The sequence below is a fragment of the Protobothrops mucrosquamatus genome, unplaced genomic scaffold (genome assembly GCF_001527695.2).
Source record: "Protobothrops mucrosquamatus isolate PMUCROS unplaced genomic scaffold, P.Mucros_1.0 scaffold2129, whole genome shotgun sequence".
Taxonomy (NCBI): Eukaryota; Metazoa; Chordata; class Lepidosauria; order Squamata; family Viperidae; genus Protobothrops; species Protobothrops mucrosquamatus.
The window spans coordinates 74413-97416 of NW_015388229.1; the positions used below are offsets into that span (position 1 = coordinate 74413).

Below are 23004 nucleotides of genomic sequence, written 5' to 3' on the forward strand. Positions count from 1 at the left end.
TGTTCCAGCAAGCGGGACTGGCCTAGGGGATTTTATAGGGGTTTTAATTACTTTTAAATTGGACATTCTCAAATATTTCGTTTTAATTAAATTTTAACTAGGTGTAATATGTTAGCTTTTTATCATTTGTCAGCCGCCCTGAGTCCGAAAGGAGAAGGGCGGGATATAAATGCAATTAATAATAATAATAATAATAACCGTCTCCGTATTATTCTGGGGTGCAATCTGGAGCACAGTCTGAATGGCTACAGCAGTGGTGGCGAACCTATGGCACGCGTGCCAGAGGCGGCACTCAGAGCCCTCTCTGTGGGCACGTGCGCCATGCCCCAGAGATGGCAACTGTCCCTCTTCAACCAGCTGCCCGCTAACTCGCCGAGGTCCCACATGGCCCGATGCATCCCAGCACCCATGCACTCACTGGCCTCTGTGTACAGTGGCTGATGGTGTCAGGCAACAACCGCCCTGGCCCCTGCCTCACCTTGCCCTGTGACAATGGCACCCTTACCTCATCTCACCCAGCAGGATGAGCCTCCTGCCCACCGCCCCACCTGCCAGAGACCCCCTGGATCTCCCCCAACCCTGCCCGGCCCCCACAGGCATCCCTCCCCACGAGCAACATCGAGGTGATCACGCCACACCCACCCAATCTGCCATGACCACCACAGCCACGCCCACCCAGTGGGTTTTGGGTTGCAGTTTGGGCACTCGGTCTCTAAAAGGTTTGCCATCACTGGTCTACAGTTTCTTCACAATTAGCTCTGAAAATAGATCCTAACTTTTCGCGGTTGGAAAGCACAGCATAGTAGGCAAACTTTCCTTCTCGGAATCAAGACGATCATCGATAGAAGAAAGCAGGAAACTCTTTGACTCTCCAGGTGATGCTGGATTACAACCTGCAATCAACTTCATGGAGAGTGAGCACCACCAAAAGATGGAATTCATCAGCACTGGAGAATAGCATTTTCCATCCTGGTCATAAGGAAAGAGGATAATTCTTTGACAATGCTCAAAGAGGGGGACTGGGAAGGACCTGGCCCGCTTGCTTAGGGAGGAACCTTTTAATCTTCTGTCAGATTTCTCCAGCTTCTCCTGAGTATTGTGAAGCATAAAACGTTTTCCAGTTACTCTGGAGAAAGAGCAGTGAAGAGGAGGAGGAGGAAATAATAATAATAATAATAATAATAATAATAATAATAATAATAATAATAATAATAATAATAATAATAATAATAATAATAATAATAATAATAATAATAATAATGTTGGAAGGGACCTTGGAGGTCATCAAGTCCAACCCCCTGCTCAGGCAGGTAACCCTATACCATTTCGGACAAGTGGCTGTCCAGTTTCTTCTTAAAAACTTCCAGTGTTGGAGCTTTCACCGCTTCTGGAGGCAGGCTGTTCCACTGGTTAATTGTTCTAACTGTCAGGAAGTTTCTCCTTAGTTCTAGGTTGCTTCTCTCCTTAATCAGTTTCCACCCGTTGCTTCTTGTCCTGCCTTCAGGCGCTTTGGAGAATAGCTTGACTCCCTCTTCTTTATGGCAGCCCCTGAGATACTGGAACACTGCTATCATGTCCCCCCTCGTCCTTCTCTTTGTTAAACTAGACATACCCAATTCCAGCAACCGTTCCTCATATGTTTTAGCCTCCAGTCCTCTAAGGTCCAAGTCTTTTCAATGTTGAGTCCTCCTTTCATTCTCTTGGTTTAGAACTGGTAGAAATCCGGGATCTCATCCTGCACCAGGAAGGATTGCAAGCTGCTTCCTCTAATTTAGCATCAATTGTCTTCCTCCCTTGGAGAGCTCAGGGAGAATTCTGGAGGGATATCCAGGCGTGTTAAAAATAAGTCTCCCCACCCCACTCCAACCTAGTTTAAATGATCTTCTATCTTTTAAAACAAAGGAGCTCATTCTTGTTCATCTGCATGGATGGGAAAAATACATTCCACAACGCATTCCCTGTGGTTGAAGGTCTTCCAGATGTCACCATCTACCAACCCTCAGACCCAAAGATTTAAATTAGACAGATATTCCTTCTTCTCCACAAAGGGGATATGCCTGAAAATGGATACGTCTTGATTGACAAGCAACCAACTTCTACTCTCAAAATAGAGGAGTATGGGATAAAAATCTTAGCTTCAGATATGGAATCGGCTGAATACCTATTTTCCACTTGTTCTAAGAAAATATATGCATGTAGTTTGGGAATAATACAAAGGATCAACTCTTTTTCCCGCCTAAAAAAAACTAAAAGGAGGGGGCACCCGGACTTGAACCAGGGACCTCTTGATCTGCAGTCAAATGCTCTACCACTGAGCTATACCCCCAGCACATAGGTGAGATTCACTCAAGGTCTAGTTGTGGGTACTGGTTTGACTGGATATTTCCGTTCCCTAAATTTGTGAGTAATCATTTTCAAATCTTACACCTATAATTCAGCAACAACTTTCCTAGAGCAAAGTGTCTATGATTTTGGGATACAGTTTAGAGGTCAGCCTTTGTGGAAACTATATTTGTATCTAACACTCTGGAGGTCAGGTCAGCCTTTGTGGCAACTACATCTACATCAAATCTTCTAACCTGGAAAAATGTCCTAACTTCTATGGATGTACTCATTACAGGAAAAGTTGGACAGCAAGCATCTTTTTTTCCATCAATGCCTTTATTCAGACATAATGTCTTTCCCCGAAAATAAGACCGGGTCTTGTATTAATTTTTGCTCCAAAAGACGCATTAGGGCTTATTTTTCCAGCTAGGGCTTATATTTGGGGAAATACGGTACTAAATGTGTCTGGCTGGCTGACATGCTAGGGCTTATTTTCTGGTTAGGTTTTATTTTTGGAGAAACACGGTAAATGCAGGGCTGTGGAGTCGGTAGATAAATGTTCCGACTCCAACTCCTCAGTTTTTTGTACTTCCGACTCCGACTCCTCTGTATTAATAAGCTAACAATCGGAGTTTACAAGTTTTTATAGCCTTAGCTCAGTGGTTCTCAACCTGTGGGTCGGGACCCCATTTGGGGTCGATCGACCATTTCATGGGGGTCGCCAAGCAAGGCTGTCTGCCATTTTTTTTGTCCATTTTTTTTGTCCGCCATTTTTTCCCCCTTTTCCGGCGGGTGCCTTACCTCCCTTGGACTGGGCCAGCTGGTGGTCGGCCTGCTCCATCTCTGCCTTGCCAGCTACGCCTCGGCCGGCGCAGGAGGCGGAACCACGCATGCGCAGCGCTCCCGGGCAGGGAAAGTCCTCGACTTACGACCGGTTTAGTCCTCGACTTACGACCGGTTGGGGTCGCGGCATTAAAAAGGTTGAGAACCACTGCCTTAGCTGAATGACAGTAGTTTTTCCAATGGTTTACAGCTTCAGTCTTGAACTATTGACCCTCCATTCCCTTCACTTATACAAGTGTCTCTAGTCCTGCAAAAAACATATTTACTTAATCCCTTATCAGTGAGAGGCTAGGTTACCCGTGGGCGCTGCGTTCCCTGTAACAGCAGAACACAACACTATGGAAAGTATAAGTATTGCCGCTCCCAATTGTGCGTTGCGTGCCATATAGTGAAGCACATGAAAAGCATGCTTCTTCACGGTCACTTAACGTGTTCGTTTTGCGGTTACGTGAGGCACTAGATGCATTGGTCTTTATTCTTACAGTAGAGAAGTCATTAATTATAACTTTTTGTGAATTGGGACATTTAAACTTGCTTTTTTTTTTAATTCCAATCTAAATTTAGTAGGAGTCGGTGCATTGTTTGCCAACTCCGACTCCGACTCCAGGTACCCAAAATTTCCTCCGACTCCTGCTGAAGCACATCTGCAATCAAGATCCTGAATAGTGAACACCAGCAAACTAAGGTCTTCATCGGGGACTGCAGAACGGCATTTTCCATCCTGATCTTAAGGAAAAAGGATAATGCTTTGATGATACTACGAGAGGGGCTGGAAAGGACTCTACTCCTTGCTTATGGGGGCGGAATCTTTTAATCTTCTCCCGAGTATTGTGAAAAACAGGCATCTCCCAAGCTTCCCACTACTCTGGAGGAAGGGCAGTGAGGAGCAAGTGGTCCAAAACTCTTTAATGTTGAGAAGATGAGTTGTCCCCTCATCTTGCTAGATATAGAACTGGGAGGAATCCAGGATCTTGCACTGATCAGGAAGAACTTCAAGCTGCCTCTAGTTTAGCATCACTTTTCATTCTCCCATGGAGAGATCAGGGTGAATTCTAGTGAGATACTCAAGCCAGTTTGAAATATAAGACTTTCCACCCCATTCCAACCTGGTATAAATGATGAATTGCCTTATTTTAAAAAGAAAGAGGCCATTCCAGTTTTCTAGCATGGCAAAAACGTATCTCACAGTACATTAGCTCAGTGGTTCTCAACCTTTTTAATGCCGCGACCCCCAACCGGTCGTAAGTTGAGGACTAAACCGGTCATAAGTCAAGGACTAAACTGGTCGTAAGTCGAGGACTAAACCGGTCGTAAGTCGAGGACTACCCAACCGGTCGTAAGTTGAGGACTTTCCCTGCCCGGGAGCGCCGCACATGCGTGGTTCCGCCCCCTGCGCCGGCCGAGGCGTAGCTGGCAAGTGGCAGAGACGGAGCAGGCTGACCACCAGCTGGCCCAGCCCAAGGGAGGTAAGGCACCCACCAGAAAAGGGAAAAAAAATGGCGGACAGCCTTGCTTGGCGACCCCCGTGAAATGGTCGATCGACCCCAAATGGGGTCGCGACCCATAGGTGGAGAACCGCTGTATTAGCTGTTGCTTAAGCTCTTCAATGTTTTACTAGCTATCAACCCTTAGACTTAAAATAGTTTAATTTAGAAAGATATTCCTTATTCCCCAAAACAGGGTGTAGCTGAGAATATGATCTCTGGATCGGCAAGCAATCGACTTCTACTCTCAACATACAGGAATACGGGATTAAAACCTTAGTTTTGGATATGGAATATGTCTCCATATTTATCTTCCACTCATTCTAATAAAATCTATGTAGCTAGTTTAGAAATAGAAAAAATAGTATAGGATAAGATAGAATAGAATAGAATAGAATAGAATAACAGATTTGGAAGGGATCTTGGAGGTCTTCTAGTCCAACCCCTTGCTTAGGCAGGAAATGCTATACTATTTCAGACAAATTGTTGTCAACAAAAGAAGGGGGCACCCGGACTTGAACCAGGGACCTCTTGATCTGCAGTCAAATGCTCTACCGCTGAGCTATACCCCCAACACATAGGTAAACCTCTCCCAAGCTCCATTTTGGATACTGGTTTTACTGGATATTTCTCTTCCCTAAATTTATGAGTAATCCTTTTCAGATGCTACACCTGTAATTCTGTAACAAGTTTCCTGGAGCAGAATGATCCTTCTCTATTATTCTGGGAAACAATCTGGAGGACAATCTGAATGGCAACATTTTCTCCACCAGACCTTCTAGTCTGAAAAAAAGGGTGCTAAATTTCTACGGATGCTCTTTCTGTGGGAAGATACGAATGGTGAGCACCAACTCTGTCTGTCATCCATGTCTTTCTTCAGAAAACAGAAACAGAAAAACCTGGATGATGATGCTGAACTACACCTGCAACCAAACCATGTAATAGGTACCACCATCAAGATTGGGCATTCATCAGTGGATGGAAAATGGCCTGGTCTTAAGGAAAGGGGATAACTCTTTGATGATGCTTAGAGAGGAGCCTGGTAAGGACTCTCCCCACTTGCTTATGGAGGAATTTTTTCATCTTCTAGCAACTTTCTCCAACTTCTTCTGAATGTCATGAAGCTCAAAAATTTCCCAGTCTCCCACTTTTCTGGAGAAAGGGCAGTGAGGATCCAAGCTCCTCAGTTTAGGGGCGGAAAAAAATAAGGGGGCACCCGGACTTGAACCAGGGACCTCTTGATCTGCAGTCAAATGCTCTACCGCTGAGCTATACCCCCAGCACATAGGGTAGCCTCACCTAAGGTCTAATTTTGAGTACTGGTTTTACTGCATGTTTCTCTTCCCTCAATTTAGAAGCAATCCTTTTTCAAACATTACACCTATAATTCTACATCCGTTTTCCTGTAGCAGAACGTATAATTCTACATCCGTTTTCCTGTAGCAGAACAATCTTCTAGGAGACAGTCTGAATAGCCACATCTTCTCCATCAGACCTTCTAATCTTAAAAAAAAAAGGTCCTAACTTTCTAGGGATGCTCTCTCTATGGGAAGAGAGGGGTGGTGAGTACCATTTCTGCCAACAATGCAGATATAAACAGAAAACTCTGTTGTTGAACTACACCTGCAACCCTAGACCCTCAATAGTGAGCGTCATCAAGATACAACATTCACCCGTGTCTGGAGAATGGCCTTTTCCACCCTGGTCTTAAGTGTAGAGAATAATGCTTTGATGACGCTCAAAAGGGGATGGAAAACACCTTGCCCGCTTGCTTATGGAGGAATCTTTTCATCCTCTAGCACAGTGGTTCTCAACCTGTGGGTCGGGACCCCATTTGGGGTCGATCGACCATTTCATGGGGGTCGCCAAACAAGGCTGTCCGCCATTTTTTTTGTCCGCCATTTTTCCCCTTTTCCGGCGGGTGCCTTACCTCCCTTGGGCTGGGCCAGCTGGTGGTCGGCCTGCTCCGTCTCTGCCGCTTGCCAGCTACGCCTCGGCCGGCGCAAGGAGCGGAACCACGCATGCGTGGCGCTCCCGGGCAGGGAAAGTCCTCGACTTACGACCGGTTTAGTCCTCGACTTACGACCGGTTTAGTCCTCGACTTACGACCGGTTTAGTCCTCGACTTACGACCGGTTTAGTCCTCGACTTATGACCGGTTGGGGTCGCAGCATTAAAAAGGTTGAGAACCACTGCTCTAGCACAGGGGTGTCAAACTCAATTTCATTGAGGGCCGCATCAGCATTGCGGTTGCCCTCGGGGGGGTGGGGGGGGGCTACTGGGTGGGCATGGATGGAGTGGGTGTGGCCTACTGGGTGGGAGTGGCTAGCTCTACATCATTCGCATCAAGGGTGCCTGTGGGGGCCTGGGCAGGAGTGGGCCAGATCTGAGGGTCTCTGGCAGAAAGGGGTGGGACAAGAGCAGAGCACATCAAGCCGGATATGTGAAGTATAGGCGAGGGCCATTTGATGGCCACTTCCAGGCGATGGTGCATTCCTTCATTCCTCATAAAGGGTGACACCTCCCCAGCATGCACCCAGGGGCAGGGCCGACACGGCAGGGGCTGGTTCCTCGCTGTTTCCAGACGGCCTTGTGGAGCTAAGACTGAATGCATTTCAGCATAGATGGCCACCACAAAATTGTACATTGGCTCCCGGCCAGCCTGTTTCCAGGATGGCTTCGCGGGCCACATGAAATCACTTCGCGGGCCGCATCCGGCCCCTGGGCCTTGTGTTTGACATGTCTGCTCTAGCAACTTTCTCCAGCTTCTCCTGAAGGTTGTGAAGCTCAAAACATTTCCCAGGCTTCCTGCTTCTCTGGAGAAAGAACTGGTGAGAACCAAGGGGTCCAAATCTCTTCAACGTTGAGAAGACAAAGCCATCCTTTCATCTCCAGGATCTTGCCCTGATCAGGAAGGATTTTCAGGCTGCCTCTTCTAATTTAGCATCAATTTCCTTTCTCCCTTGGAGAAGTCAAGGTGAATTCTGGTCAGATACCCCAGGCCAGTTAAAATACAAGACTCCCTACCCCACCCAACCTAGTACAGGTAGTCCTCGGCTTACATTTATTCATTTAGTAAGCGTTTGAAGTTATAGTGGCACCGAAAATGGTGACTTATGACCATTTTTCACACTTATGACCATTGTAGCATCCCTGTGGTCACGTGATCAAAATATTTATGATGGTTGCCCCATCCCAGAGTCATGTGATCACCTTTTGCGACCTTCTGACAAGCAAAGTCAAGGGGGAAGCCAGATTCACTAAACAACCATGTGACTACCTTAACAACTGCAGTGACTCAACTTGAGAACTGTGGCAAGAAAGGTCATAAAATGGGGCAAAGCTCACTTAACAACCTTCTTCCTTAGCAATGGAAATTTTGAGCTCAACTGTGGTTGTAAGTCGAGGGCTACCTGTATAAATGACGGGCCGCTTTCTTTTAAAAATAAAAAAAGGGCCCTTCTTGCTTCTCGGTGTGGATGGGAAAATATATTTCACAACACATTCCCTGCTGTTTACAAGTCCTCCAGGTTTTACCAATTACCAACCTTTATATCCAAATAGTTCAAATTAGGAAGATATTCCTTCTTTCCCAAGGAGGTGTGGCTGAGAATGGTTAGCAAGCAACCAACCACCATCTAACCCCAATAACTAAGGATGTCAAATTAAGACCTTAGTCTTGGGAAACTGCCTCAATATTTATTTTCCACTCATTCTGGTGACACAGAAGACAAAACACTCCGTTTCCCCCCCTAAAATAAGGGGGCACCCGGACTTGAACCAGGGACCTCTTGATCTGCAGTCAAATGCTCTACCGCTGAGCTATACCCCCACACTTGTTCCTCTCATGCAATCTAGTTAAGGATACTCATTAGGTCACACCCCTTTCCAGTGGCTGCCAGCCACAGGTGTATTTATGTGACGCTGATCTCTGTTTGACTGGCCACCCACACAAATTTTAATTACACTTCATTTTACACCAGACTCAGCTCGATGTGTATCTTGGGATAAAGAGTTCTTCAAACAATGCTCCTAGCTTCAAAGCATTTGTGTTTAGCACACACTACAGACCTATTGTCGGTGTTATGATTCCTGCCGGTATTTTGCCGGTGCTGGTTCAGCTTCTAGGCTGGAGTACAGATAGTCCAAGACTTACAACAGTTCATTTAGTGACCCTTCAAAGTTACAACATCACTGAAAAAACTGACTTATGACTGTTTTCCACACTTACGACCGTTGCAGCATCCCCATGGTCCCGTGATCAAAAGTCAGATGCTTGGCAACTGACTCATATTTATTACCGTTGCAGCGTCTCGGGGTCAGGTGATCCCCTTCTGCGACCTTCTGAACAAGGAAAGTCAATGGGGAAGCCAGATTCACTTAACAACCGTGTTACTACCCTCTGAGGCCCTCAAAGGAGGGATTCACTTTAACAACTGTGGCAAGAAAAGTTGAAAAACGGTGCAAAATTTGCTTAGCAAATGTCTCACTTAGCAACATAAATTTTGGGCGCTGCACAATAATGAGGACCTCAGTTTTATGGATTAGGGCAGTGGTGGCGAACCGATGGCACGGGTGCCAGAGGCGGCACTTGGAGCTCTCTCTGTGGGCACACGTGCCGTTGCCCCAGCCTTGCCTCCGCCCACGACCCCCTCCTCACCAGCAGCCCCCCTGGAGGAGAGTCGCCCCCGAGTGTGGCCCACGTGGAGCAGCGCAGCCAAGGACATGGCAGCCAGGCAGCGTAGACAAGACTCTACCCTCATGCCCCAACACGCACAGTTGATGCTGCGGGGCACGGGCAGAGGGCCTGGCTGCCATGGCGCTGCTGGGCTGCCTGGGCGATCTGCGGCGGGCCCTGGAGGCGGCGAGTGGCCCTGTGGGCAGGCAGGGTGGGGTGCAGCAGGGACGGGGCAGGGGCGGGACCAGTTTTTGGGCACTCGGTCTCCAAAAGGTTCGCCATCACTGGATTAGGGCCTACAATTCAACCCCATCCTTTGAAGACCTCAGCAGATGCCTTGATGTTCCGGGGGGGGGGGAGTTATGAATGTTTTCCTCAGTCCTTTCTTTGATCACTTTTCATTTTAGTGATGACACAGAGCAGGTAGCTCCCATCTGTATTCTTGAAACCATCCCACACTTTCTTAAAAAAAAAAAAAAAAAGCTCAATTCGCAACCTTATCTTGAGATGTTAAGATACTGCAAATGGAGTGATAGGAGCCACAGCTGGTTAAGTTTTCGCAACATGTTCAACCATCAACCATTATTTGGATACCTGACTATCTCATTTGGTTAAGCTAAATCCTAGCCATGTTACACAACAGAGACCCGGCCATAAAATAAGGTAGTTCTGGAAATCTTAAAACTAGGTTAATACATACTAAAATATCACATATTTTGTTTGTGGGCTAACATATTCTGAAAGCCCAGGCACTGTGATATGTAAATCATGGTTTATGTTCAGCATGTTAAATGAAATTTAGCAAATTATGGTTTATTCTAAAAAATGTTGGTTAAACCATGATTGAACCCCACGTATCAATTCAATCACTGTCTTCATCATTCCCTTTTCTTCCCAGATTCCTCTCTCAACAACTATGACACTTCCACTCCTTGACCCAAGAAGTCATTTTTTTAAATCTCACCCGGATGTCTTACCTCAATTGTCCTCTCCAGTCACTGAAATCCTGCTTGGGTAGGACAACAGCTGGGCTTGAGTGAACAACCAGGGGAAGGTGATTCTCCAAATAGGCTGTCTGAATCCACCAATCTCTGACCTAGGATGAATTAGGTAAGGTTAGAATATGTGTCATCCATCAATCGTCAGAATTGATGGATGAGAAGGGTCTATTGCAGTGATGGCGAACCTTTTAGAGACCGAGTACCCCAAAACTGTCCTGCCCCGGCCCNCTCCGACTCCGACTCCACAGCCCTGATTTTCACATGACCATTGCAGCATCCCCACGGTCACGTGATCAAAATTCTGACACTTGGCAACTGATTCATATTTATGACGGTTGCAGTGTCCCGGGGTCATGTGATCACATTTTGCGACCTTCTGACAAGCAAAGTCAATGGGGAAGCCAGATTCACTTAACGACCAAGTTACTGATTTAAGAACTGCAGTGATTCATTTAACAAACGTGGCGAGAAGTCGTAAAATGGGACAAAACTCACTCAACAAATTTCTCACTTAGCAACATAAATTTTGGGCTCAATTGTGGTCCTAAGTCAAGGACTAGCTGTACTTTGCTTCTAAAAATATATGAAGCTACCAAAAAAATGCCTAGGGCCTCTGGAATTGGGCAGACTATAAGTCTTATAAGCATTTCTGTAAGTCACAGGGAAATTCACTACTACTACTTATAAGAATAGAATAGAATAGAATAGAATAGAATAGAATATGGAAGGAACCTTGGAGGTCTTCTAGTCCAGCCCCCTGCTCAAGCAGGAGAACCATTTCAGACAAGTGACTGTCTAGTCCCTTCTTAAAAACCTACAGTGATGGAGCGCCCATGATTTCTGGAGGCAAGCTGTTCCACTGGTTAATTGTCCTCATTGTTAGGAATTTTCTCCTTAATTCCAGATTGCTTCTCTCTTTGGTTAGTTTCCATCCGTTGCTTCTTTGTCCTGCCCTCTGGTGCTTTGGAGAATAGTTTGACGCCCTCTTCTTTATGGCAGCCCCTCAAATACTGGAATATTGCTATCATGTCGCCCCCCCCCCCCCCCGGTTTCTTTTTTTCTTTAGACTAGCCAAACCCAAGTCCTACAGCCGTTCTTCATAAGATTTAGTCTCCAGGCCTTTGATGCAATTTTTTTTTTTAACAGACCAGAATACTATGCATAAAGACGTACTAGGGACTGACTTATCCAATAGGATTTTGCCCTTCTGGCCCTAATGAAGGAAAATTCATTTCTGATATCAGTGCTTTTCCATAAAAAGACAAGAGGTGGGCTTACATGTGGCATCCACATCATTAAGGAATGATTCCTTGTGCTTCTTTGTGCTCAGGATGGCCCTTAAAGAGGACTTATTTTAGACTGATTAGAGCAGCTCATCTCATTTGTGCTTGTTTATTGTTTTGTGAATGAGTTTTTAGCTCTGTATAATTACTGAAATATTCTGTATTGGTTTGCTGATGTACACTGCCCTTAACTGGCCAGATGGGGGCAGCCAATAAATGTTGTTAGTAAATTAAAAAAAGCAAAAAGTATACAGAGCAACAAGAAATTTAAAATGTATGAAAACTTTTCAAGCAATACATAGAGCTGTTTTTTGCAGAGTAAAAACTCTGCAAAAAACTCTTTCTGCTCCAAGGAATTTATATTTGTAAATTCCAAGAGAGGGGGTGGGAAACTTGCCATGTTTAGAGTAAAAAAATCAATTTTATACAGCACCAAAAAGAAGTTATATAAATTGCATCAGCTGATTTTTTGCATTTGTGCCACATCCAGCCGGGATAATTCATAAAGTCGGTCAAGCGTGGATTGAACATTCTACTTTCTCCCTGAAAGTCTACCTTCAGTGGACCTAAACAGAGACAGCTTTAACATCGTCCTCCAAACTATTAATTATCAGCTCCCCACTGTCGCAAGGGTCATTAAAATAACAATGAAAAGAACACTGTGTGGTGAACACTGAAGACAAAGTCTAATAAGACTATCATGTTTGCTTGTTTGCATACTTGGAAGGGTTTAGAAGTTCAATTGTCTAATTCAAACTAGACAACCCGTGACCCGCTGGGTCATTGTTTCAGAGATATTTTCTTACTTAAACAGAGAAACAGAATGACCACAGCTAGACAAAAAAGCGGTGGGAATAGGAGCAGCTTTTAAAATTCAACATTTTTAATGTTTTAATGGTTTTATATTGCTGTTTTATGATATTGCAAGCCACCCAGAGAGGTTCAACAGAGAGATGGGTGGCATATAAATTTAATAAATAAACTTTGGACTTCCTGCTGGCTTCCCCATTGTGGGAATTTGGCAGGGAGCACTGAAAATGACAATCGCATGACTGCAGCTTACTATGGTGGTGGGACAAAGTGGCAGCACTGAGGCAGCCACAACTTTGCCAAAGTTCAATCCCTAGTCCGTAACTTACAAAATGCACCCAAAATCCAGGACTTATGACTCAAGGGAGTCATGGGTCCTGGATTTTGAGTGCATTTTGTAAGTTAGCCCATTTGAGGTGTTTGGATTCAAAAGTTGTTGCCCTGTGATACACCATTATGCACAATTGAAGGTTACAAACAATCAAACAGACACAAGAGTTTTAGTAGTAAATTGATTAACAATAACAATAACAATAATAATAATAATAAAGTTGGAAGGGACCTTGGAGGTCATCTAGTCCAACCCCCTGCTCAGGCAGGAAACCCTATACCATTTCAGACAAATGGTGTCCAGTCTCTTCTTAAAAACTTCCAGTGTTGGAGCATTCACCACTTCTGGAGGCAGGTTGTTCCACTGGTTAATTGTTCTAACTGTCAGGAAGTTTCTCCTTAGTTCTAGGTTGCTTCTCTCTTTGGTTAGTTTCCATCTGTTGCTTCTTGTCCTGCCTTCAGGCACTTTGGAGAATAGCTTGACTCCCTCTTCTTTGTGGCAGCCCCTGAGATATTGGAACACTGCTATCATGTCCCCCCTCGTCCTTCTCTTCATTAAACTAGACATACCCAATTCCAGCAACCGTTCCTTATATGCTTTAGCCTCCAGTCCCCTAATCATCTTTGACAGCCGTCAATATTTGGTTTTTAATTCGGTTTTTATTGGGGTTTATATTGTTGTATTTTTGTATTTTTTGTATTTGTGTATAGTATCTGTTTTTTAAATATGCTGTGAACCGCCCTGAGTCCTATGGGAGAAGGGCGGTATATAAATTAAATTTGAATTGAATTGAATTGAATTGTTGCTCTTCTCTGTACTCTTTCTAGAGTCTCAACCTATGACAGCCTTCCCCTGCTTAAGTGTCCCCCAGATGTGCAGAAATTGATCCAATACATCTGGAGCTCACCAGCTACTGTAAGAAGACCCAACAGAATCTACTGCAAACTACGATGATTCCTAGATTGTGATGCACATGCAGTAAATCATTGTGCAAACACTGCCACTGTGTACCTGAGGTCCAACATCTGGTGCAAGTATGTGAGTTGTAACTTTGCACAATGACACTGTCACATCCATTTTATCTGTCCTCCTCTTGCCCCCAGCGAATGCTCATAAGTAGACCCTATATTGATCATTATGAACTCGGCATCCACTTGGTGATTCATTTCTGTGACAAGACAGCTATAGAGCTCTTTAGTTCCCATACCATCAAATAAACAACTAGGGGTAGTAGTGCCCAGTAGTTCCCTCACCACTTTTCCCATTAGTATGAATGCTGAAATCCTTAAGATTTTTGCATGGAGAGGACACTTTTTTGGAGATAAAGAATTGCACTTTTTAAAAAAAAAACACCAATCAGGGCATCAAGGCCGCAAAGCTATTTTGATGACATGGTGACATTACTGGAGAGACAGAAGCATTAATTTTTAAGTGAAGGCTTAACAAGAAACAAAGCAACCAACATAAACCCAGAATTATTTGTGGGTTTCAGAACTGCAAGTTTGGACTTTTTTCTTGATTTAGCATTTGTGGCTCCTTTGGGAACATTTAGTTCACAGGTTGTAGAATTTGGGGGGAGGGGGGCTAGTTGCAATACATCCGGTGGGTACCAAGTGGGAAAAAGGAGACATTCTCAGGAAAGCAAAATGGGAGCAGACGTTGGACCACCACCATTCAATTACTCTCCAGGAATCAGAATTTGCAACCTTCCGATAGTGCCATAGGAACAAGCATTGGATAGGAATCCCTAGAAACACAGCAATAGCAATAAGATTTTTATACTGCCCCTAAAGTGATTTATAACACTCTCTGGGCAGTTTACAATGTCAGCATGTTACCTCCCCCAACAATCTGGGTCCTCATTTTACCAACCTCGGAAGGATGGAAGGCTGAGTCAAGCCTTGAGCTCGGCCAGGATCGAACTCCAGACTGTGGGCAAAGTTGGCCTGTAATACTGCATTCTGCCCATTGCGCCCCTAGGGCGCCATAGTTTTCCCACTGCCCTCTAGAGTCCCCTTCCTTACCCAGTTCTCCATGCGGGCCGCTCTGCATTTCAGCCGCACCTGGAGCCTCTCGCCTTCTCCGCCTGGGGCCTCAAAGGCTGCCACCAGCTGCCGTGTCTGTTCCAGGTCCTTGGGGTTCACCAGGGGCTCCAGAGAGTGCAGGTATTGGCTCATGGTTTGAGCCAGCGATGGCACAGGTTGGCGGGGGAGGGCAAGGGAGGAGGCATTCCGGTAGTGGAGTACCTGGAAAGTCAAAAGGAGGCAAGACAAAACTTGGCATATTTGCTTAAGCAACACTCTTTCTTGGAGCTGGGTTCTCCTAATAACCCAGTGATGGCGAACCTTTTAGAGACTGAGTGCCCAAAATCCAGCCCCGCCCTGTCCCGCCCCCCGCTCCGCCTCCGTCCTGCCCGCTCCACCCCTGCCCGGCCCACCCGCAGGGCCATTCACCGCCTCCACGGTCCGCCGCATATCGCCCAGGCAGCCCAGCAGCGCCATGGTGGCCATGCCCTCTGCCTGCACCCCGCGGCATCAACTGCGCGTGATGGGGCGCAAGGGCGGAGTCTTGCCCCCGCTGCCTGGCTGCCACGTCATTGGCTGTGCTGCTCCATGCGGGCCACGCTCGGGGGCAACTCTCCTCCGGGGGGGCTGCTGGTGAGGAGAGGGCCGCGGGGGGAAGCAGGGCTGGGGTGACGGCGCACGTGCCCACAGAAAGGGCTCTGAGTGCCACCTGTGGCACGCGTGCCGTAAGTTCACCACCTCTGTAATAACCCATCGATCCATACCCACAAAACTCAATACAAATAGTCCTTGACTTACAACCATTCCTTTAGTGACTCTTTGATTTTTTTAAAAAAAAAATGACTTACAATCCTATTTCATACTTATGACCATCGCAGCATACCCATAGTCACCAAAATTCAAATGATGGGCTACTGGCCCACCTTTCCTGCTGTTTGCAATGTCCTGCAGTCATGTGACCTCATTTTATTTTATTTTTTTGCTGGAAACTGGTGTTTTATGTCTTCTGGCATGTCGCAAATAATGGATTTGCTTAACGACCGTGGCGTTCACTGAATGAGTGCCACACACACAAAAAAAAAGGTTGCAAAATTGTCGCCAAAACAATTGCCACACGAAAGGTTGTTAAAACGGTCATGCGGTGATCTGCTCAGTGATCATCACAACTTATGACCAAAAATTGCAGGCTCGGTTATGGTCATAAGTCAAGGACTACCTGTATAGACTATCTTGCACCCATGTGTGCAGGCAACCTAGTGTCAGCCCAACCAGGTAGACCAGATTAAGAAACTGGTGCCATTCTCAGGTGCGAGAAGTCAGGAACCAAAGTAGAGTTCAAAAATGCAACACGTTTATTCCATTCTACCAATACTCAAGATTCTGAACTACTAATGGACAAGGCAAATTGGCACCAGATAAGAGTCAATGGACTTCAAAGGGGGAGGGGCTGGACTTAGGTCTCTTACAGGGGCATAGAGACACCAAACTGATGGTGTATTTGAACCCACCATTGGGCTCAGGTTGGTCATCTCGTATAGCAGTGATGGCGAACCTTTTAGAGACCGAGTGGCCAAACTGCAACCCAAAACCCACTTATATATCGTCGGTGCCGGGTGGGCGTGACCTATTGGATGGGTGTGGCCCATTGGGTGGGCATGGCCCATTGGGTGGCTGTGGCCCATTGGGTAGGCGCGGCTGCGGTGGTAATAGCAGACTGGGTGGGAACTAAAAAGTTCAATCAATTCCAACTTTGCGAGATCTTTTTTTTTCCTGCGCGAAGTTGAAATTGATTGATTGATTGAATCTTTTTTTTTTTTTGCACACAGTGGCAGAGGCCTAAAGCGAAAAGGTTTTATAAAACCCAGCTGAAGGCCTAGGACTGGGGCGACGGCGCGCATGCCCTAAGAGAGGGCTCTGAGTGCCGCCTCTGGCACCCGTGCCATAGCTTTGCCACCATGGTCCTATAGCAGTGTTTCTCAACCTTGACAATTTTAAGGCATGTGGACTTCAACTCCCAGAATTCCACAGCCAGCAATGCTGGCTGTGGAATTCTGGGAGTTGAAGTCCACATGCCTTAAAATTGTCAAGGTTGAGAAACACTGTCCTATAGCCATGTAGATCAGAATACAGTTATTATAATAGCTTTAGTAACAGAATCTTCCAACTCTCAATCTGCTTCCACGTCCCTCACTTTATCTTCATGTGAACCTGGGAGGAGCTTCGCTGAAATGTTTTACTCACCTTACATTCTTGGGCTCCGGCCCTTCTTATCTGACATTAGATGAGCTTAGCTGCTCAGTGCTTCTGTCCTTCAAGGTCGTTCTCTATGCTCTCTCCCTCTGGTCCCTTCCAGATATTTTCTGTCTACAACTCTCATACCCCTCACCATTGACCAGAGATAACTGGAGCCCTGCTTTAGGAATGGGATGGGATTCCATTTTTCCAAATCAAGCTTTATTTGATTTAACAATTTAATATAGTTATCTTCTTTTATTGTCGAACATCTTGCTGTCAGATATATTCCCAAGTATTTGACCTTTTTGACTATTTGCAATTCTATTTTTTCTGACAGTTGCTTTTTTTTTGTTTATCCGTAAGATTTTTAACTATCACTTTGGGTTTTTTTCTCTACTTATCTTTAGTCCTGCTATCTCTCCAAATTGTTCTATCTTTTCCAACAGTTTGGGAATCGTCTCTAAAGGTTCCTCAATGAATACCCAATCATCTACAAATGCTTGCAATTTATAGGTTTCACCTTTTATTTTCAATCCTTTAATTTCTGGATCTTGCCTAATGTTTCTATTTAAAACTTCCGAAGTTAAGATAAATAGCAGTGGGGATAGTGGACATCCTTGTCATGTGCCTTTTTGAATAGAATAGAAATAGAAATAGAAATAGAAATAGGAATAGAATAGAAATAGAAAAGAATAGAATAGAAATAGAAAAGAATAGAATAGAAACAGAATAGAATAGAATAGAATAGAATAGAATAGAATAGAATAGAATAGAATAGAATAGAATAGAATAGAATAGAATAGTAGTGGACATCCTTGTCTTGTGCCTTTTTGAATAGAATAGAATAGAAATAGAAATAGAATAGATGGAAGGGACCTTGGAGATCTTCTAGTTCAACCCTCTGCTCAGGCAGGAAACTCTATACCAGTGGTGGCGAACCTATGGCACGCGTGGGCACACTCTGTGGGCACACATGCCGTTGCCCCAGCATTGCCTTCCCCCGTGGCCCCCTCCTCACCAGCAGCCACCCTGGAGGAAAGTTGCCCCCAAGCGTGGCCCACACGGAGCAGTGCAGCCAAAGACATGGCAGCCAGGCAGCGTAGACAAGACTGCCCTCACACCCCATCGCACAGTTGATCCTGCGGGGCACGGGCAGAGGGCGTGGCCACAATGGCGCTGCTGGGCTGCCTGGGCGATCTGAGCGGGCCCTGGAGGTGGTGAGTGGCCCTGTGGGCAGGCGGGGTAAGGGCGGGGCAGGGGGATGGAGCGTGGGTGGGGCCAGTTTTTGGGCGCTCGTTTCTAAAAGGTTCGCCATCACTGCTCTATACCATTTCAGACAAATGGTTGTCGAATCTCTTCTTAAAAACTTCCAGTGTTGGAGCATTCACAACTTCGGGAGGGAAGTCGTTCCACTGATTAATTGTTCTAACTGTCAGGAAGTTTCTCCTTAGTTCTAGGTTGCTTCTCTCCTTGATTATTTTCCATCCATTGCTTTTTCTCCTATCTTCAGGTGCTCTGAAGAATAGATTGACCCCCCTCTTCTTTGTGGCATTGGAAGACTGCTATCATGTCACCCCTAGTCCTTCTCTTCATTAAAGTAGACATACCCAATTCCGTTCTTCATATATTTTAGCCTCCAGTCCCCTGATCATCTTTGTTGCTCTCCTCAATGATTGCACCATCTACCTTGCTCTGAGCTACCACTGAAGGGCAGGGTATAAAACGGGCTTGGAGAAAGAGGTATAATTAAATAAGGCCCATGATGCAGCCATCTTGATGAAATGGACAGGATTCAAGGTTGATCTAGTGCAGTGGTGGCAAACCTTTTAGAGACAAAGTGCCCAAACTGCAACCCGAAACCCACTTATGTATTGCCAGGTGGGTGTGGCCCGCTGGGTGGGTGTGGCCTCTGCCGCCCGGCTCTATGCCCCCAGAGCGATTTCGCGCGCCCCCCAGCTAAGAGAGAGCAAAAGTGCAGGCACATGTGGAGAGGCGGAGGGGAGCAGCCTGGCCCTGCCTCCCTCTGGGGCGATGGCGCGCGTGCCCACAGGGACGGCTCCGCGTGCCGCCTATGGCACCCGTGCCATAGGTTCGCCACCACGGATCTAGTGTTTGGAGATGTATCTCCTCATGAACATCTGTATCCTAACTAGAATTTCCCAGGATAATGATGGAAGAAAAGTCACAAAAGCTTTGAAAAAAATAATGGCAGGGAGTAAGGGAAACATTTGTAATTTTTCACATGCAACTGTTTAAACTCTTTAGGCATAGATACTATGCTATCTTAACTGCCCAATATGCATCTAATAAATTAGTCATGCGCTGTGAGGTGCAAATAAACGGGATCCAGACTTTGTTTGCTCAAATGAAATTTCTATTGACATAACACAACTGCTAAACACTAAACTATATAGTCTTTATATTCTACCTTGCTATGAAGGTGGGTCTAGCCATTAGGTAATTTCTGATTTGCTAGCTAGATTTAAGACATCAGACAAAAAGGACTGGCTTTGATTGGACAAAATAAAAGTCACTCTGCCCAGAGAGGTTGGCTCTGATCTACCTTCCACTTTATGTAAAACAGAGAAGCACTCCAGGGAAGAACACGTCCCTGCCTGTCAACATCCAAGCAGAAGGCTCTGATGACATCCCTCAAACTTTATTCTGATCAATGAACCTCCAACATGTATTGGAATCCAACATCTTACTCAAGGAGGTAAAAAAAAAATTGTTTATTTAAACAGATTGTATTGATTTTATTGGGAGTTTTCTATAACCACCCTTTTCCTTGTTCCTGTATTTCCTCAATAAACTTTTTTAAAACTAGAATTTGGCTCCTCTGGTTTAGTGAGAGAATTTCTCATTAATGGGTGGCTAATGGCTTAGCATAATAATGGTTTGGACTCAATAAAGTGTAATAAATCATGGTTAAAACCATGGCTTAGCACAACCATGAGATTAGTCTACGAATTCAACAATCCTTCACTAAAACTTTGACGGTTATTATATGTTTTCCTTTTCTTAATGTGGGGGAAAGATCCTTAAATTGTTTGCACACAAAGACCGAGAGATTATCTCTTAGATATAGGAGATAAATTACTATATCTTACATATATTGTATCTATTAAAGTTGTACACTTCCCCATTCTCAACGACGAGAAACTAGAATTTCAAAGACTTCAGAGAAGTAGCCTTCTCCGTCCCATCTACCCACCAAAACCTAGTCTCTTGTCACCTGTCCACATCCCACACACAAACCGAGAGGGTATCATTGCTTATTTAGCTAGATGTGGTTTCCTTATAAGTGGAAAATTGGAATGCACAAGAGCTAAAGGCTGATGGTGAATGTCGAAAGAACAGAAAGAGGCATCTCTATTAAGGAAAGCTAACAAATCTTTTACCAATCCGTGGTGGTTTTATGCTGATTTTTCTGACTCTTATACCCTCCCCCCCTCATTCGTTTTTCAGCAGATCTCTTCTAGAGTGATCTCCAGCAGCAAACCTGTATTTAAACGGGTTTTATTTGCTTCCCGAAAGATAACTAAACCCACGGTTGAATACAGCAGGCCAAGGCGATGTGTATCATTCTAGGTATAAATAATCCACACTGCGGAAAAAGCGAGAATATAAAAACTTCGCGGCGAAATCCAAGGATCCTCTCTTGGAATCGGAGGACGTTTCTGGCATTAAACGCGCTTAATTTTATAAAAAGTTTATAAAACGGGAGCTACCATCACCTCCATGAAGTTGGGGGGGGGGAGAGAGGAAGCACTTCTCTTTCCCCATGCCATGGACAAAGCCAGCGTCCTGGCCATCTGGATCCTCGTTGGTTCGCGCTTTAGCAAAGCGAAACGGGGCTGGCTTCGCCGCACGCGAAAACCACCTGCACGCGATCCTGGCTCTGCGTTTGCACGGGATCGCTTTACAGGACGGTTTGCACGCAACTCCCTGTTCCCCTTTAAACCCTTTCACACACACCCCTCTCCTCTTCCCCCCCACCCCCCCGATCGTAGGGTCCACACCTCTCCGCCTCCATTGGCAAGCATTGCCTTCTGCACGTCCGCGGGCTTGGGAGCTGGCCGTGCATGGTGGCAATTGTTGCAAAACAACCCCGCCTTAACTTTGTGCACACTTCGGCGTTTTGCAAAAAAAACAAAAACAAAGAGAAGGGGCGGCGGAAGGGAGAGCGTTTTACTGACCGTAGGTGCCGAGAGAGTGCTCTTGCTGCAGCCCCAAGACCGCCACAACAGCCTCCACCTTCCCATTGCAGGAATCCCATGCGCCCGCCTGAGCGCCCAGGCTTTGCGAAGTTGCGAGGGGTGGGCGAGGAAAGCGGAGTCCCAGCTGACCCGGTTGCGAACGTGTGTCACTTCCTGCAAAAGGGGGAGGAAACTGCAAAAGCGGGAGGGTGCCTCCCTCTCTCTCTCTCCCCCCACCCACCCCAATCCCTGGAAATGTAATCCATTATTATTATTCTCAATCTGGATTGTTGTTATTGTTTTGCTTTGACCAGAGGAAGGGGAAGCTCTTTTGGCCGGGAAACCGCGGGTACGTTGTAGCTGCAGGCGTTGCAACAACAGGGGTTGCAACGGTTACGGGGAAGTGCAGTGTTGCAAACGTGCAGTCTGGGGCAATCGAGACCTCCGCAATGTCACAAAAAGCTAAGCGAGGTTGGACTTGGCAAAGAACCGGGGAGGGAAACCACTTGAAATCCTACAACGTTGGGCTAGCCCTGTGTTTCTCAACCTTGGCCGTGTGAAGATGTGTGGACTTCAACTCCCAGAATTCCTCAGCCGACTTCCCCTGCTCTGCATTGACAAGGAATGGGCTAACGTGCAAGAAAAGAAAACAACAAAAAAAAATTTTTTTTTTTAACTGAGCATGGCTTTCATCACACCCATTCGAAGGTTACTACACAGGGTTGAATTGCTCAGGGTTGTAATGTATTCGTAGAAAGAGCTAGGTTAGTTAGGTTGAAAACATGGCTGGAGGAGGCTACATTGGGAAAGAATCTGTTGATCGAATTTATTAATTCTATTTTTCATTTCTCTATTATGGCTGCAACTCCTCCCCAGAGTTGTAACTTTGTGACTGTGCGTGTGAAGCCAGAGTAGTTGCCTTTGACTGAGGGCAGAAAACAGGATTCAAAGATGACTTATACTCTGTTAACATAAAACTATCAATCAGAATAGAGCTGGAAGGGACCTCGGATTCAGCCCCCTGCTCAAGCAGGAGACCCTATATACCAGTGGTGGCGAACCTATGGCACGCATGCCAGAGGCGGCACTCAGAGCCCTCTCTGTTGGCACTCACTCCACTGCCACCAGCAGCAGGTCCATCAGGCCGCCACCGCTGCCAAGAGCAGAAGCCCCGCCCAGCACAAAGGAGGCGAAGCGGCCGACTAGCAAGCTCTAGTAGAGGTGGTAGAGCAGAGGTCACCAGCCATTGTCGATTGGTGGACTGGAAGAAAATGGAGAGGGAAGCATTTTACATGCGTGCATGCACGCACGGGGCCACGAGCAAGCACCTGCTGCAAATGGGGTGGGGCTAGTGCCTGCTTGATACTCACTAGCCCTGCCCCGTTCTTACGTGGTGCAGCGCCTTGTATCTGCACCCCACGGCGCAGCGGTAGCCATTTGTGCACCTTGCAGCACGGTGGCCCATTTTTGTGCCCCCCGTTTTTGCGTGCCAGAGGCGGCACTCAGAGGCGCCTTCCTGCCCCCCCCCCCGAGGGCACCACAATGCTGATGCGTCCCTGGCACTTTGCAATAAATAAATGGGTTTTGGGTTGCAGTTTGGGCACTCGGTCTCTAAAAGGTTCGCCATCACTGCTATATACCATCCCGGACAAATGGTTGTCCGGTCTTTTCTTAAAAACCTCCAGTGATGGAGCACCCACAACTTCTGAAGGCAAAGCTGTTCCACTGGTTGATTGTCCTCACTGTTAAGAAGTTTCTCCTTAATTCCAGATTGCTTCTCTCCTTGATTAGT

The 23004-nt window shown here is 46.0% G+C and overlaps 1 protein-coding gene and 4 non-coding genes across 5 annotated transcripts in view; all 5 read right to left on the minus strand.

Annotated features, from left to right (window-relative positions):
• Positions 1-22352, minus strand: part of LOC107294849 (carnitine O-acetyltransferase) — a gene marked incomplete at its 3' end in the record, with an annotated part of 51433 nt that extends 29081 nt beyond the window's left edge. The window contains exons 1-4 of the mRNA XM_015824116.2: positions 22327-22352; positions 21213-21237; positions 14779-15000; positions 10307-10425 (exon numbers count right to left, since the gene is read on the minus strand). Coding sequence (XP_015679602.2) covers positions 10307-10425; positions 14779-15000; positions 21213-21237; positions 22327-22352 — 392 coding nt within the window. The remainder of the gene's footprint in view (positions 1-10306; positions 10426-14778; positions 15001-21212; positions 21238-22326) is intronic.
• On the minus strand, positions 2255-2326 carry TRNAC-GCA. The gene has a single exon. It is a non-coding gene; the product is annotated as a tRNA-Cys (tRNA).
• On the minus strand, positions 5153-5224 carry TRNAC-GCA. The gene has a single exon. It is a non-coding gene; the product is annotated as a tRNA-Cys (tRNA).
• On the minus strand, positions 5860-5931 carry TRNAC-GCA. The gene has a single exon. It is a non-coding gene; the product is annotated as a tRNA-Cys (tRNA).
• On the minus strand, positions 8412-8483 carry TRNAC-GCA. The gene has a single exon. It is a non-coding gene; the product is annotated as a tRNA-Cys (tRNA).
• Positions 22353-23004: the final 652 nt, after the last annotated feature.